We start from the raw sequence: 15,616 nt of genomic DNA on the forward strand, positions 1-15,616 counted from the left end.
GTTCTTACCCATACTTTTTTGTGTTTTTTTCTTGTAGGAGGAGGACTGCCTTTTGGATTGTGAGCCACTTGGACATGGTGATGCAGACCTACCTAGAGGGTCAGGCCTGGATGGTTGGGATTTAAGGTGAGCCTGTGCTGAAAAATGGATTCAGATGTAAACTAAGAACTATGGGTTGTTGTTTTTCTTCTTTTTTTTATCTGGAGTTATTTGTATCAAACATTTAAAGAAGAATCTGTGTGTGCCTCCTACTATATATGTAGCATTAATAAAATGCAGTGTTGTAATAGTTAAGATCCCAGAGTAGCCTTTAGGACCTTCAGAAGAGCTGGATGGTATTTAAATACCTAGGAGATGTTAATGCTGCTTTAAGAAGAAATGTTATTCAAAATTAAAGTGAGAGTAAGATTTTCCAAAATTTCATCTCAGTATGCACTGAGAGGCAGCAAGCAGCTGAGGTGGATCCCCTGTTCCAGTTTTTCTATCATTCCCTCTTCCAGTTGTTGTAAAACAAAATAGCTTCAGCCATTCTAGGCTACGGACAATTCCTTCAAATGTAAAATTTTAATTAATTACAGATCTGTAGTCTACTTTTCATGTTGCCCACTCTTCATGTTGCAAACTTTTGGTGATATATTTGCAGTTTAGATTTGATTCAGGGTTGGGTTTTTTTTGTTCCAGTTCTCGGCTATGGGAAAGCATTTCCCTACACAAACACAAACCAAGAACAAGAGGGACCTTTTTTTGAGTGTAAGTTTGTGTAGCAGGTTCTGTCAGTCCCATAAAGGCAGAGCTCCTGTAACTTGTGCAGTGCATGGGATTAATCTTGCTCTTGGAGAATTGTGTAATTTTATGAGTGGAGAGATGTGATTTCCTGGACATGATCAAGAAGATCTCACTGGTAATATATAGATGATCTATCTCTTAACTTGCCTAAAACAGAACTGGTGTCTAATTCTGGCCATAATGCCTGGAAAGAGCTGTCATCCTACAATTTCTCTTGCCACATGTAGCCTGTTTTTTCTCAGAGGTATGGTAGGCACTGTCTCGGTTGTTGCTCCAAAATCATGTGAGAACTGTTTTCCTTGCAACTTGCCATAGTTTCTGAAGGCTGGGGAAGCACAGTGTAAAGAGTGAAAGTTTGAATAAAAGCTTATTTTGCTGGTTTTAAATCTTATTAAAAAACAGAAAAAGTGGGGGACTAGGGACAGAGCTTATTCTTCATTGTGCTTGAGAGCTCGAAAAGTTGGAAGAGCTTGCAGTAGAAAAACAAAACCTAACCTTGATTCCTGAAGATTTGGGTTTGGAGCACAGTCATGGAAAAATTGGATTGAATCTTGATGATTCTCAATTAAAGCATTTGTATAAAGTCTTTTCCAAAAATGTTTAGAGCAAGCGTATTCACATCGCAGTTATTAGCTGTATACTTTCTGTGCAGTGAATAATTTAATAAAGGTGAGCAGAAGTAGCCTGTTCTTGCAAGACTAAAGCATGTACTGAAAATTATGTGAACAGTCCTGTGAATTTAGGTTGTTAAGGGTAATATTACTTAAATAACTTCTTCCAGCAAAGACTCAAGTAAGTCAAGCCTCCAGAGAATTTCTTGCTGAACTTGCTTCTTAGTATATACCATCATAAAATGGTTTTAACATTCGGAAGATGATACTATTAGACCATGTGAATGGGTATTTTGGCTGTATTTAAAAAAAAAATATCAACAACTAAAATCCATGAGGATTATATAGTAGACAATTTAAACAACCAGAGACTGTTAACAGTACACAATTTACAGACTTAATGTGATTACGATAAGACAAGACATAGCTTGAGAAGGTCTGATAACTAAACCACAGGCTATTTGGATATATAACCTTCAGATGAACATGTTTAAGTTTTTCCACAGCATCTTGCAATACTGTGTAGTATTTACTGTACCCATAACTGGCTTATATATTCAGTATTCAATTACATGGACTCCAGATTATCAGACCATTAAATGATGGAAGAAAATTGGTGATGTCTGAAGGCCATAACCTAGCTTTCTACTTTGTTGCTGCAGTTGCATCTGGGTAAGACTGTCCAGTTGACTTTAGAGGCTGGGAAATATGCAAGGCACAATCAGATGAGTCACTTATACTCTCTTTTTGTATCATTCCAGTAGACACAGTTTATGAACAGGTATTCTGTTGGGGTTTTTTTTGTGTTTTTTTTAAATTTGCAGTGTGTTGACTCTGCTAGCAGCATACCATTTATCATGTACTACCTCTGTTGTGTAACTTCCACAAAAGACAGGAAGGCCAAGGCTTTATGTGCAAGTTCATGTGCTGTCTTGCTAGACACTTCAGCAGCCCTGCTTATATATGAAGAAACATGCAGTGTTCCTTCTAATACTGGTTTGTTTATAATTACAGAAGTTTCAGCCAACTCTTGCTGTCTGGTGTAGCTTGCAAAACAGTGGATTGTTTCATTTTTGCCATCTAGGATAGAATTGAAACACTGGGGATGCCCAGTTTTTATAAATCCCCTGTCAGTGCAGCAGTATCCTTCAGGTTAATGTCACATGTTGGAACACCTGTGCTGTGTTCCTTCTAGCCTAGCTGGAAACTTTATCCTCTCCCTTCTGAGGATAAAGGCAAAAACATTTATTTCCTATTTATTTTCTCAGATGTCAATGAGACTGTTACCCCCTACCATGGTTTCAATTCAATTACTTTTGTGAATACTTTGTAAGCTGAATTATTAATGCTTGCATTGTTTTAAAAAATAATGCCATGCAGTACCTCACAATCTTGCTGATTTGGGATTTTTTTTTTTTTTTTTTTTTTGCTGCTTTGAGAACAGTTTGATTGAACTTTCACGCTTTACTGCTACAGAACAGTACTAGACTGCTTGCAAAAGCCAAGCTTACAGGGAATGTCTTCCTATTGAAAGTGGTTTGCTCTCACACAATGTATGATAATACTTTTGTTAAAATGTGTGTGTCTGGTGTATTACCTGTTGTGCCTAGTGTTCTCTGGCAATATTGCTCATGCTCAGTTTGCCTGAGGATGGAAGTGTTAGTGTTGGGATTAGCCCGGCGTCTTGTACAGAGAGTCAAGGTCTTCAGTTATGCTTAAAAGCATACCAGCTCTTCACCTTCTACCTTGCTGGTAAGGACTGGTCTTTTGCTATTTTGTCCATATAGTTCCTCTCAGGCTTTGGGATTGCAGTACTTGAAGACATACTCAAAACTTTGATTTTTGTGGTCATGGGGTTTTTTTTGTTTGTTTGTTTATTTAAAGCACTGGGAATTTTTAGTAAAGATGTTGCCAGGTGAAAAAGGGTGGGATAGGGAGAGTGCAAAAGCATCTTCCTTACTGCTGCACCTCTCTTCAAATTAATAACTATTGGTAAGAAAGGAAGCTATGCCTCATGTCACTCCCAGAAGTTTAACATGCATTTCTGCACATGACCTGGGCTGTTGCCAAATGTCCTTAGCTATTTATTATGGTCAACAAAATGGAATCCGGACTATTTGAGAGTGGTAAACTTTGGATGAAACCACTAATCCATTCAGTCTGACGCCCTTTCTGACACAGTGTGCTTCTTTCTGTAGTAAGTCTTTTGAGTAGCAGCGTGTCCACCTGGGTCATGTCTTCCTAATTTCCATTCAGTGAAAGATTTCGGGTTTGTTTCTACGATCTAAATTACTCATGCCTCTTTCCAAAGCTTTTTTTGCAGTGTCCTACTGAAAATGTCAGAAATTTTCATCTTTAGGAATATTTTGTTTCCTCCAAACTGTAATGACTCAAGAGTGTTGATGTGAAGCTATGCAAAGCAAGAGAAGGTCAAGAAATCTGAGAAATGATGACTCAGTTGTACTTCTCTTGCTAATTTCTTTGAATTGTGGATTCTAATTTCATTAGTGGCTCTACAAACTTTGATGTTTGAGTCTTGCAACTGATACCTTTTCTAAAAACAGGGAGGGAGGAGAGGGAGTACTCTGTTTATTTCAACAACCACAAGCAACACTTCCAAAATACTCTTGTGGTTGTATCGCAGAGTTATGAATCTTAGGTTATCTAGCAGTGACTAACATGGTGAGACAGTAGCCTAATATGTCCATGCTTTATTTAGAAAAGGTAGTTCTTATTGGAGACAAGGAACACTAGTGTTTCATTTACTGTGTTTGCTGAATCCCTAAGTACAGATATCAAGTCTGTCAGCAGTTCACTCTGCAAGGTACAGAAGCTCGCCTTTCCGGGTCTGACTGCAAGTTCTAAGGATTTTGGAGTACAGAAAGAAACAAACTCCTCTCCCCCTCCACCTTCTGTCTTTCTAAGTGCACTTTTAGGCTGTCTTACAGTTTGATCAAAGTTAAGAGTTATGATAACTCTTGATCAGATAGGTTTTTCCCTTACATTGTGGTGAATTTTTTTAACACAGTATTATCTCATTGGAGTGGTGCTTCACAAATAGATAGTAACAGCTTTCTAAATTCTTCAGTCAGCCTAGATTATACCAGTCATTACATTTAGAGAACCCTACAGGTTAAGAAAAAAAATTACTTTTTACTCACTGCATAGTTTAACCTGTAGAGTCTGGGTGTGTGTCAGTAAGACAGCAATATTTTACTGTTCTGCCTATTTAAAAATAAAATGGAAGAGCAAATCATCCCTGGCAAACCGAGAGATCCTCAGTTTTGGGAGTATATACAGTTTGTATTGAAGATAAGCTGGGTTGGAGGGCATAGGCTTTGACACAAAACATGTGGCTTTATTCCCACAGACAGACGGTGCAGCCAAACTGGGGATTAGTGAAGTGTGAGGGACTGTCCTCCCTGACTTGCCATCTTCTCATCAATTCAGAGCGTAAGGAATTGTTTGGCCCTGTGGCAATAACACCAACTGTAATATGCATCTGATAGTGAAAGAATGAACGATCTGTTCTCCCGGAAAGACAAAAAGTGTTTGTGTTGGTTTGGGAGGGGGTGAGTTGGTGTTTTGGTTTGGTTTTTTTTTTTTTTTTTTTAGAGAAATAAAAAATCCTCTGTGGGTCATTTTAGGCTCTCACACAAACTTGAATATGCTAAATGAGTGTGGTTCCCTAGCTGAGCCAATAGGGATGGCCATGCACAGGCAACACTTTTATCCCACGAGAGGGAGGAGGGGTGAATGAGCTAGAAGATATAAGCTGAAACAAAGCCATGTTGTCCTTCTGAGTCATTCGCATATACTGGATGGGTAAGGCTTCCTGCTCCCTGGGACACAGAAGTGGGGTCATGATTCTAACAATGGATGCTGGTAAGTCACTTTTTATTAAATTTGTCTTTTTTTTCTGGGAAGTCTCTCCTTTCCCTCCCCTCTCCAGCTGAAAAGAAGATATCTGTAACTGGGAAGCTGAATTGTTAAATAGATGCATGCTTAAGCCAGACTTCTCAAGCTGTGTACACTTCACTGTGTGTTACACTGGTGTTATTTCTTGACTGTTACTCATTGAAGCACATGTCCTTTCTTGCAATGCAAGACCATGGTATCAGAAGTGTGTCTGTGAATTTGTACTTCTGTCTTCATTGGGACAGAACCTGTGGCCTGAGAAGTGCATGATGTCTCACTCTCTTTGATAATAGAATTGATAGTCTCTGGAAGATACATGCTAGATCTTACAGTTGCTGTGAAGAGCTAGTGGTGATCTAATGTATTGGCTGTGGCTTCCTCTACTCTTGTGTTTACAGAAATTTTGTATTGGGGAGGAAGAGGGAGAAACTGCTGCATTTCCATGGTAGTCAGTTCTACTTTTGTGTGTTTATAGCCAAGGAAGTCTATGTGAAAAGAGCACATACAGGATATTTTTTTTTTTTTTCAAATTAGGTGTGAGAGTGAAATCTTTAACATAGTTCTCTGTGTGATAGGGAGAATAAATGTAGAATGGTTTCTATAAAAGAAACAAGCAGTTCCAGTCCTGCTCCTTGAGAGGGGGTGTGTTTCCATGTCATAACTCACATCCTTCAAATTCCACAGTAATAAAAGACCTTGGGTTTTAAATGGTTATGGATAGGGCGTAAAGCACCAGTGGTTGTGCTCTGGCAGAATGCTCACGGCTGCTCTTGCAAGCATGCCTGCTGCATTTTTCAGAGCTCTGTTGAACTTTTGTCAGCAGTTGGTTCAGCTACTTTTTTTCACCACAGTGCAGAAGCATAATGTGACAAGTTCTACAAACTGTGTTCAAAGTGATAAACTTATTCGAGCAGATCTTGCTGGTCTGTTTTATCTACTTGTCACATGCTCAGTTTACTCCATGCTAATGAAAAGCTCGCGTCTCCTATGCATCTGAATTGATTCGGTTAGGCATTTGCTAGGGCCTAAAGGGAAAACTCTCTGTGCCTTCTTCCAGCTCTTCGACTTTTTCTGAGACTTCCAGAAGGAGGCCCAGCTGGGTTCTTCATGCACAATTTAGAGGAGATAGCAAACCACTTCATTTAAAACAGCCACACTTAATTGAAGTTGCTTTGTCATTATCTGTGTAGGCAAGATTGAAACCAGTGACTCTTTTTGTGTTCAAGGTATGTTACATGCTTTGCAAATAAGTTTAAAATCCAGGCCCTTTAACTGAGATGATAAAATTTAACACAAGCTCAGAGAAGAGTAGGATGGCATATGGCTGACAATTTTGCATGACATGGAATATGATAATTTTTATATTTTGTCCCTTTCACTAGAGTAGCTTCCAGAGGAGCCAGATTTCAGACTCTTCCTAAAGCAGTTCGAGTACCAGGAATAAGCAATCTTCTTCTCCCCCTGCTTGTACAAGAAGGACTGATGCCTAGATGGTAGATGTCATGCCCAGTATCATAGGAGGATGCCCTGACAATGTTCAGGATTTATGTGCTGACGGGAGATATGGATCCAGGCTTTGCCCACAAAATACGTCTTCCCCTTTGAAGTACCAGAGTTCCTGTACTCCACTGGAGTAATTGAACTCGCTGTTTTGGAAAGACTGGGGAGACGTTAATAATGTATGGGTAAATATCTTTTATTCACATATACTTATGTACTTGCATTGTGTGCTGTTTATTTGCACTGTGAGGTGAACCATAAAGATTATGCTGCTCCTCTGTGTTACACTGGATCCAGACCTGTTATCTTTTTTCCAGAACAGTGTCACTGTACTAGCTTCTCAGGAATTACTGTGATCTAGTAGTCCTAGTGGTATTTTTCAGAGTTATACTGACTTGTATGGTTAGTAAACATATGTTTTGGAAGCTCCCAGTTCCTTAAGAATTCTTAAGTTATAGTTCTCAGCTTCTTTGGGAAAATGGTTCTAACCACCTGAAAGGAAACATTGTAATACAAGGATTTATAACAGTGAGTTCTAGTACTTCTCAAGTGTATTTAAGTTACAGAAAAAATATGCAAGCAATTTATTGCCTTATGCCTTCATCTGGGACATGGATAGTGCTCCATGAAGTTTATCTGCTTGGTTTCACCCACCTTTTAAAGCTGAGCTTGCTGTTCTTGGAACTGTTTGCTTATTTCAAATTGTATGTTTGCATTACAAGTCAGGGCTGATAATTTTTATGTTTTTTAAATGGGCATCAAACTCCTAAGCTGTTTCTTAACAGAATAAAACTTCTGTTCCGTAAGATAATTGTAAGAATACTTGTGCATTTGTTTCAAATTTTTATTAAATGCATTTTATTCTGCTGCATTTGTCTTTGCAGCTTTTAATTTCTCACAGGAGCAGGGCTAAAAAAGTTTTGGATGGGGGGAGTAAAAAGGAGAGTCGCAAGATAGCATTGACAGTATAATTGGATTTGAAGCAGCTACAGGCTGGGACTGTTGCAACAGCTGATTTGATCCTTCTGAGTTTCAAGAGCTATTTATGGTAGATTAGCTGTATCAAAGCTCTACTGTTCCAACCATAAAAGGTTGGTCCTATGTGAAGTTACCACACTGCATTTGGCTTAGTCCTCCAAGGTTGGAGAGCCTATAGCTTTTTATGTGGATAAATCTAGTGATGGGTGGAAATACTAAAGGCAGACCAAGGAATAACATTGTTGAGGACTTCAGATGGCAGCGAACTCTTAAAAGGAGATTTCCACTAATAAACTTTTTGCTCTAAAGCTTGGAATCAGCACTTGGATGTAGGTCCTGCATATTTACTGCATTTGGTGAACGCATGCTTTTAGGAAAACACTGTTCTAAATTTATCTGACTTATCTGAATCATCTTGACTGCACATGTACTTGCCAGCCTTGCATGTTGATATTTGGTAACTCTTGTGAAGTCACTTTTCTGTTTTCTTAGTGGGTGAGTGTTAGGTCCTTTGGAAAGGAATCCTAGCTGAAGTGAGAAACTTCTCTAAAACAAGAATTATGAAATGCCTGGCTAAAGAGAGCTTCAGGCATTATCAGTAACTATTTTGAGAAGACTGACCCCTTCTGCTGCATCTGTACCTTCTTTCTTTCCTCCCTTGTGTAAAGGCAGACAAGTGGATTTTTTACAGGATTCTGAAGTAAGTAGCACTTCATTCGGAGAGCTTGCACGCAGTCGCTTGAACCAGTTGTTTGAGAATATTTGCAGCTTTGTCAGGTTGAAATGTGAGTGGGTTTATTCCAGCCTGTGCATGCCAGTCATTCAGCCTTCCTTAAGGCATTTTGTGTTTTTATTCTCGTGGTTTTGCTTAGAGGATGAGTTCATTCTGCTATGAATGGAAAGTCCTCTCACTGGTTGGTTTGTGTGTGAGGTGTGTCTCTTTTTCCGATTTAACGTGTTAACCTTAGCCACAGTACTACAAGCAGCTATAGGAGCACTTCTATAACCCCCAAATTTTTCAGTAGTAATTTTCTCTTGTGTTTAAGAAGTTCTATAAACACATGTGAATACTGCTGCATTGGATAACAATGTTGTATTTTGAGACTTGGAGTGTTCTGAAGAAAGCTTCCTCCAACTTTCCATTCTCTTATTTTTAAACATTATCAGGAGACCACAAGTGAAAGTTGCTGGCACTGTTTTACCTTCCTCTCCTGCAGCAGTATCAGCTATTAAAGGAGGGGAGCATAAGGGGCAGAAGGGCAGGAAGAGGAGGTTCTTTGCTTCAAGAACTAGCAATTTAAAGCCATCTTCCATTTTCCTTGGATTACAAATCTGTATTTCTCTGTCAAATGGATCTATAATTTTTATTCTGAATTATATAAACCTGTGTCTTAGCCTAGAGCATACCAGAAGACAGAAAATGTCTCGAGAGTTACAGTTTAAAAACTACTTTATCAGTTTAGGGATAAGAATATTTTACTGGAATAAAAAACCCCATATATTTAATCATTCTCACACAGACCTTGTTAGATATACATTTAATTACTCACCTCTATCTGCATATTTTATAGGAGACTGAATCCTTCTACCTGCAGAGGCAGTGAGGGTTAGGAAGAAACTGCCCAATCAATATCCTCCTTCAGATAGCCTGTTAATTTTTGTCTTGGATTAAGAGATGTGTACTTCAGTTTAATACCCAACTTTAAAATGTTTTTACATTGCTTCTGGTAAAATAGGCATCCTTTTTTATATGATGTGATTTTTTTTTCCTTTGCTACCTGCATTTTGAAAAGCAAGCTGACATAAACTGCTCCACCAATTTAGCATGCCTGTGTTGTGCTCCTATAAACCTGTTAAAAAATGTCAGTGCCTTAAAAGCCCTAAAACAGACAGCAAAGACATCAGATATGGAAGTTAGGTACCCCAGAGTCTGCACAAGAGCAGGAAGACACTCCCAGAGCCCTTAACTTCAGCTACAGGTTCAAATGCACTAAGGGTGTAATGCAGGAAACATTTTGATTGATGAGAAGTAACAATATCAGCTCCTCTGTGCAGCAGATGCTTCAACGTGTTGGAACTGGTAAACTTTCTTCCCTGCTATCTCTGGGGGATTAGTTAGTCAATTTAAGCATTAATTCTACCTCTTCCAATGATGTTTTGTCTTGATTGCATTGCTAAATTACATTCTTGGCAAAAACTTCCAATGGAAAGAAAGATTTCAGATTTCTAGGAGCTTTATTCAGAAGGACTATAGCTTTGTACTTGGCATTTCTTTGTTAAATTCCTTATATTTGATAGTTTATATGGGATAAAGGTAGAGGGGACGGACAAGCAGTTTTAGTCTAGCTGTGCCATTTTTACTTTTTATACAGAGAAGAGAGATTACGCTATATCTGTACACAGAGCTCCCCAAAACTAATTAGTTGAGGAAAAGTGAAATGGCAGTACACATTTCTTCTTCACAGCAAGTCAAGGCAGATTTGGAGATGGTGGAGTTGAGCCATTTGTGACCAAGACATTTCAAGACAAGTCGGAGGAGTCTTTTGCCAGTTTTCTGTGTGGAAAGGGTATGTGCATTATCCTGCATGCATTGTAACACATGATGAGCCAAGGCTTCTGTCTTGTTAGATTTATGTTGATGAAGTGGTATGAAAGCTTTTTATAGTCTCAATACATTTGTTTATGCAAAACATTATTAAGAAGGTATAGAATTTGTGGCTTCTGTGTTTGGTTTTTTAAATGCAACATTGTCATTTTCCTTGCTTAGAACATGTTCACAAGACCAGCTCTTGTCTATGAAGCCTTTCCTATAATGAACATAGGTGAAAATTGCACAAGCTTATTTAGTTTAAATTACCATTTTTGGAGTTCACATTTGTTCCCCAATGTGTTGTCTCTTGTGCATGGCAATTTCACTACAATTTTAAAGAGGCAAAAGCTCTGGAATAGTTTGCAGTAACAGAATGGCTGAGTTTGTTCACTTCGCAGAGGCACCACAGTTCACAGTGTGTTTTCTTGCTGAATGCATAGGCTTCTGTTTCTCCATGGAGAAACCTCCATTTGGTGTAACGGAGGGGAATAGTATGCTCTCGAAGCAGGGAGCAAAATACTCTCCACTTATTAATTCACTGGTTTTGCTACTTTCCCAACTAGGCAGTTTAGAGTTAACAGGCAGATTGGAAGGTCATGATTTTTAATGAGCAAAACATGTCCTAGTTGGAATCTGCCTTAAGCAGATAAGAATGCATTGGGTAACTGGTGGTAAAAATGCTTCTGATGTCATTTACTCACGTGGGGGTGTGTTGAAGGGAGTCTTTCAGTAGACAGGGTAGAGCAACTATGCATTAAGTCTTTGCTGCTTTTTGGGATTTAGTTGATGGGATGGTCTCTGTTTGCTCTAATGATGCCATTTTTCAGAGTTGAAAAAATAAATAAATCTGTAAAGTAAGACTTCGAAGACCGAGATTAAAATAATTCAGATTTCTGGGGCTGTCTCTTTTCAGGTATACAAAATAGCATTATGATGAACTTGGACATGAAGCATCATATGTCATAATAACTAAGGCCAGGTACATTGCTAAAACAACTTAAGGCTCCATCAGACTGTTACACAGGAAGTGTGTAATTTCCCGACAGAACTGAGCCATTTGAAAGCTGCCATGCTGTTACTAGTGATCTGTTACAAAGAAACTGGATTCAGGTGTTGGCTGAGAGGTTGCGTGCCAAAGTACTGTGAGAAGTTAATAATACTTCCATGGATTTAATGCCTGCCAAATGTGCTCCTCATGGCTTATACCTGTAAAACTCTTGGCAGTCAGCAAAGATCTACAGGATTTCATTCTTGTTCCATCATATCAGCCTTAGATTTAGACAAAATTACTGTCTATTCTCTAAAATAAAACTAGCACTGTCTCCTATTAGCTCACTGCAGAAAGAGGGAGGAGTGTGGATTAATGTTTCAAAACAGTTGCACCAAATGATCTAGGGAATATGCAAGTCATATGTGCTTCACATGTGACTTTTTCAATCTTGCCCTTTCTGACAAGAAGTCTATTTTAGCCTCAAGAGACAGCTAGAATAACTCTTTAACTCTTAGAAAATAATTGCACCATCTGTTTATATTAGAGTGAAACATGGACAGTATTTCAATGTTGGTTTCCATTAAGGGCCAACTGGCCCCGAAAACAAGGTGAGATCCTACTGGAAGCAAAGTTTCAGGCAGCTGTTGGCACTCCAGTGGTTACTAGGGGTTGGTAATGCTAACCTACAGGGTTAGCCACAAGTTAGCTCTGGGAGTTAAGAGACCTCGGTTCACTTGGCTTTGCTGTCAGTCATTGTAACACCTGCCTGCCTTCAGTTTCTAATAAAAAAAAAATAAAAACCCCTTGCCTTATTGGTTAACGCAGGCAACTGGAGCTGAACAACTGAGGCAGTTGTTGCTCCAGCAGCATTGGATTTCACTTTTTCTTCCTTGTCATTGTGAAGACAAGTACCTGTTTTTTGCAGTGAGTAAAGCTAACCTTGCATGGTGTATTTCTTACTGTAGTCAAACCATCCAGAGCATGTAACTCATTTGAAAGAAGCAGACTCAAGAATTCAGTGTTGGTAATTCTAAACAACATGATAAACTCTTGAAGCTGAGGGAAATAAAGCTTACTCCATGCCTTAAAAACCCTAACTGCAGTTAGTTTATACTAAAACTACTTCAAACAAAAAGATATGCTGACTCCCTAAGTTGCACTCAGTGAAACCTGGGTGAATTGTACAAGCTGACTTTGAAAACATAGCTCACCTCCCATCCTTTCATTCTGTCAGATAGTAAGGGTCATCTTTGCAAGCAAGGTATCTTTACGTTCATAGCTGGAGGTTGTGTTTCTGAACGGGAAACTTAATTTTCTAACTGTAAAACAAACTCAAGTCTTCAAAGGCTGCATTACAGTTACAGGTTTAAATACCAAATTCTTAGGTTGAGGTTTCTCATGTTTTCTTACTTCCATTTCTTACTAATTTATCAGTGGGGAAACATTAGTAGAAAAAACCTATACCTTGTAAAAGAGCACAGAATACATTTTGGTTATAGAGACCTACATACTAAAATACTCTTATATCAGTACACAGATATCTAAAGGTATACTACAAATGCAATTGTGGTAGATGCAATTTTGATATTGTCAAAATGCATTTGGCATTATATACATGCAAATGTTGGATGTTTTAACAATTGCTTTCTTAGTATTTGGGGCGGGGTGAGTCCTGCCACTCAGCCATTTAAAACTGAACTGAGCAATTAACACAAAAATGTTCCTGTACCTCTACAAAAAATCAAGACCATTGCACTTTCAGTCAGCCTTAACCAACTGTACTGAGAATGAAGAAAACCATTAGAAGTTTTTGTTGTGGTCAGTTTTGCTTATATAGTAATCATCTAGAATTGTGCTTCAACTGGTTATAGTTATTATGTACCCAAAACACTAGTGAATCAGAACACTTCTGGAAGAAATGTGTTGTTTGCAAAAATTGTTCACACATGAAATACAAATAACTTTGATTTTTTTTTTCCTTGTTGAAATTCCTAGAAAGGATAAGGGTCTTTTGGCTTAATCAGAGTAAGAAAGACTAACTGAGCTAACCATTGGCATGTAGAAATCTACACCAAGTCTTCATCTAGCTGCTGATTGCTGTGTGTATTTGAAGAGTGACCTGTCCAGCTGGAGATCTCACAGAGGTGGAATTGGGGTATTTAAGTTGTAGCAAACTTGGTTAGGTTAGGTTCTGTGAAAGATTAGCAAATAATCGGTTGTCTTGAATTATCTCAGAGCTCAAAAGAAGTGATGGAATGTTCATATGCTCACATGTAGCATATTGTGCCAGATAAGAGAGATAAGTGTTCAGCTCAGAGAAACCCTGGTAACTTAAAGAGTTGTCGAAAAGAGAAGTTTAAAAAGCTCCCATCATACATGCATATAGTTGGCATTTCTCTTCTGACCAGGAGGCCTTTTCTGATCAGTCATTAGATGAAGTCACAGCCCTTTATGTGTAAGGGTTCTGTTTAGGTGGGCACAGGAAAAATTATCCATCCTGGCAGTTACTCAGAGCCATAAAGGCTTAGTTTTTCCAGTGTTAATCATGTTTCTGGCTATTTGGATTATGTGTATTTGCTGCCTATAAAGATTCATAATGGTTGAGTCAAAGGAGAAAGCATAGCATCAACATACTTCAGTTCAACACTTTATTCTCTGAGCTAGTAATGTGTGTCAGACATATTAACTAGGAGAATTTATAGCAATTACTAATTACAGAAGAACATAACATCATTTATAAAACCTTGTGTTCTTCATAGCTGCCCTGCCTTAAACAAGGGAGGTCAAGAGCAGCCTTGCTGTTTGCTTGCTTGTAGGCTGGTGTTTAGGGCTGTCTTGAAGTGGGTTCAGGTTTCGGGCTGGTGAGTTTCAAATTTAGGTCTCCCCATTTCTTTTGGAAACACCTAGGCAATTTGGACACCATTTGATGAGGCCAGTCACATTCTTTCCTACTGTTGTCAGGGCTGATGGTTGTTGTCCACCTATGTTAGACACTCTAGCACACCTACTGGATTGTGTTCCTGCAGATGTTTAAGGTTCAGGATACCAAGTTCTTCTGACTGCTTTAGGCACCTGATGGTTTGGATTGGCAGATGGGAATAGTAGAAGTGGTAACCTCGCTTTAAAATACCAGTTTAGGAATCCTTCTTGCTCACCCTCCCATTCCCAGTTTGCTCCTGAACCATTCCTCTCCATGTGTGTCAGTTGTCTACATGGCCACACAGATTAGGGAACTGCTCTGAGAACCTTCTTCCTCTTCCTCTCTAGCCCTGTGGGTTCTCCAAAACTGCTCACCATGGCTATGCCAGTGCAAGTGCTGATTTAGTGGGGGTGGGAGGAGTCGGGGTTTGAAACGAGCTGCTTGATGCGGGAGTGAGAATGAAGGACAAGTGAGTAGGGAACACTGTTGGCTTTGGTTGGATGGCAGAAGGGACAAAAACTGGGGGCCCTATGAGCTGTGAGGTACTTCAATGCTTTGCATTGCTTTCACCATATCAGGTGCAATGTCAGCATTTAAATGTTTGCATCTCGAGGTCTGTCATACTGTGTTCCTGACAGCCTTGGTTTGCTTGATTTAGATGCTTAAACAAACCATGGTGAAGGCAAGTAGGACAATGTGTTGTGCTAATACTCTTATGCCAAAGAGAACTTCTCTCTTAAGACACCATGTTGATTTTGGACCAAGCCTACTGCTGTTTCTTCTAGCCCAGTGTTAAAATTACCCAATTATCTACTTGCCTCTGTGCCATGCTTCTGAAAGTGTCATAGGGACTTAAGTATGAATAGTCTTCTACTTAAAATTAGTTCTGCACCTTTCATTTGAGATGTAAGGAAACTTTTGTCTTAAATTACAAAGGCTTACATACTGCCTGTGCTAGGATGTTTGGACTGAAGTAAAAATAGGTGTAAGCAAAGCCAGGGCATAATTTTGAAGTGCAGCTATGAAAGACTTATGTCTGATATCACAGGAACTTTACAGCTTGATTGAAGCCAGCACACAAGTAGCTAGTTTATATTGAAACATTAAACAGATGAGTATTTCTGAATTAAACCTAGGGCAAGTAATTGAGTAGACTTTTATGAGTGACTTGTAATTGCCTGTGATGATGCGAGACTGAATGCAGACTATGAAATTTCATGACAACACAACTCTCTGGAAGTAATTGTCAGGAAAAAAAGTGACTCCATGCACAATCCTCTTGGCAAACACTTAAGATAAATCAAGAACTATTAGGCTTAGTC

General features: G+C 38.9%; 1 protein-coding gene across 14 annotated transcripts in view; it reads left to right on the forward strand.

Moving 5' to 3' along the window:
• Positions 1-15,616, forward strand: part of SVIL (supervillin) — a 142,900-nt gene that overhangs the window by 32,920 nt on the left and 94,364 nt on the right. For 6 of the 14 annotated variants that reach the window (XR_007505778.1, XM_049798152.1, XM_049798154.1 and 3 more), the window contains exon 1: positions 5,210-5,282. Coding sequence is in view for 10 of the 14 variants with exons in the window: in XM_049798152.1 (XP_049654109.1) it covers positions 5,219-5,282 (64 nt within the window). In the remaining 4 variants the exon portion in view is untranslated. Of the gene's footprint in view, positions 1-37; positions 127-5,209; positions 5,283-15,616 lie in introns of those variants that run through there. The other 8 variants (XM_049798159.1, XM_049798158.1, XM_049798164.1 and 5 more) reach the window with 2 other exon arrangements.

Source organism: Accipiter gentilis, chromosome 4 (genome assembly GCF_929443795.1).
Source record: "Accipiter gentilis chromosome 4, bAccGen1.1, whole genome shotgun sequence".
Taxonomy (NCBI): Eukaryota; Metazoa; Chordata; class Aves; order Accipitriformes; family Accipitridae; genus Astur; species Astur gentilis.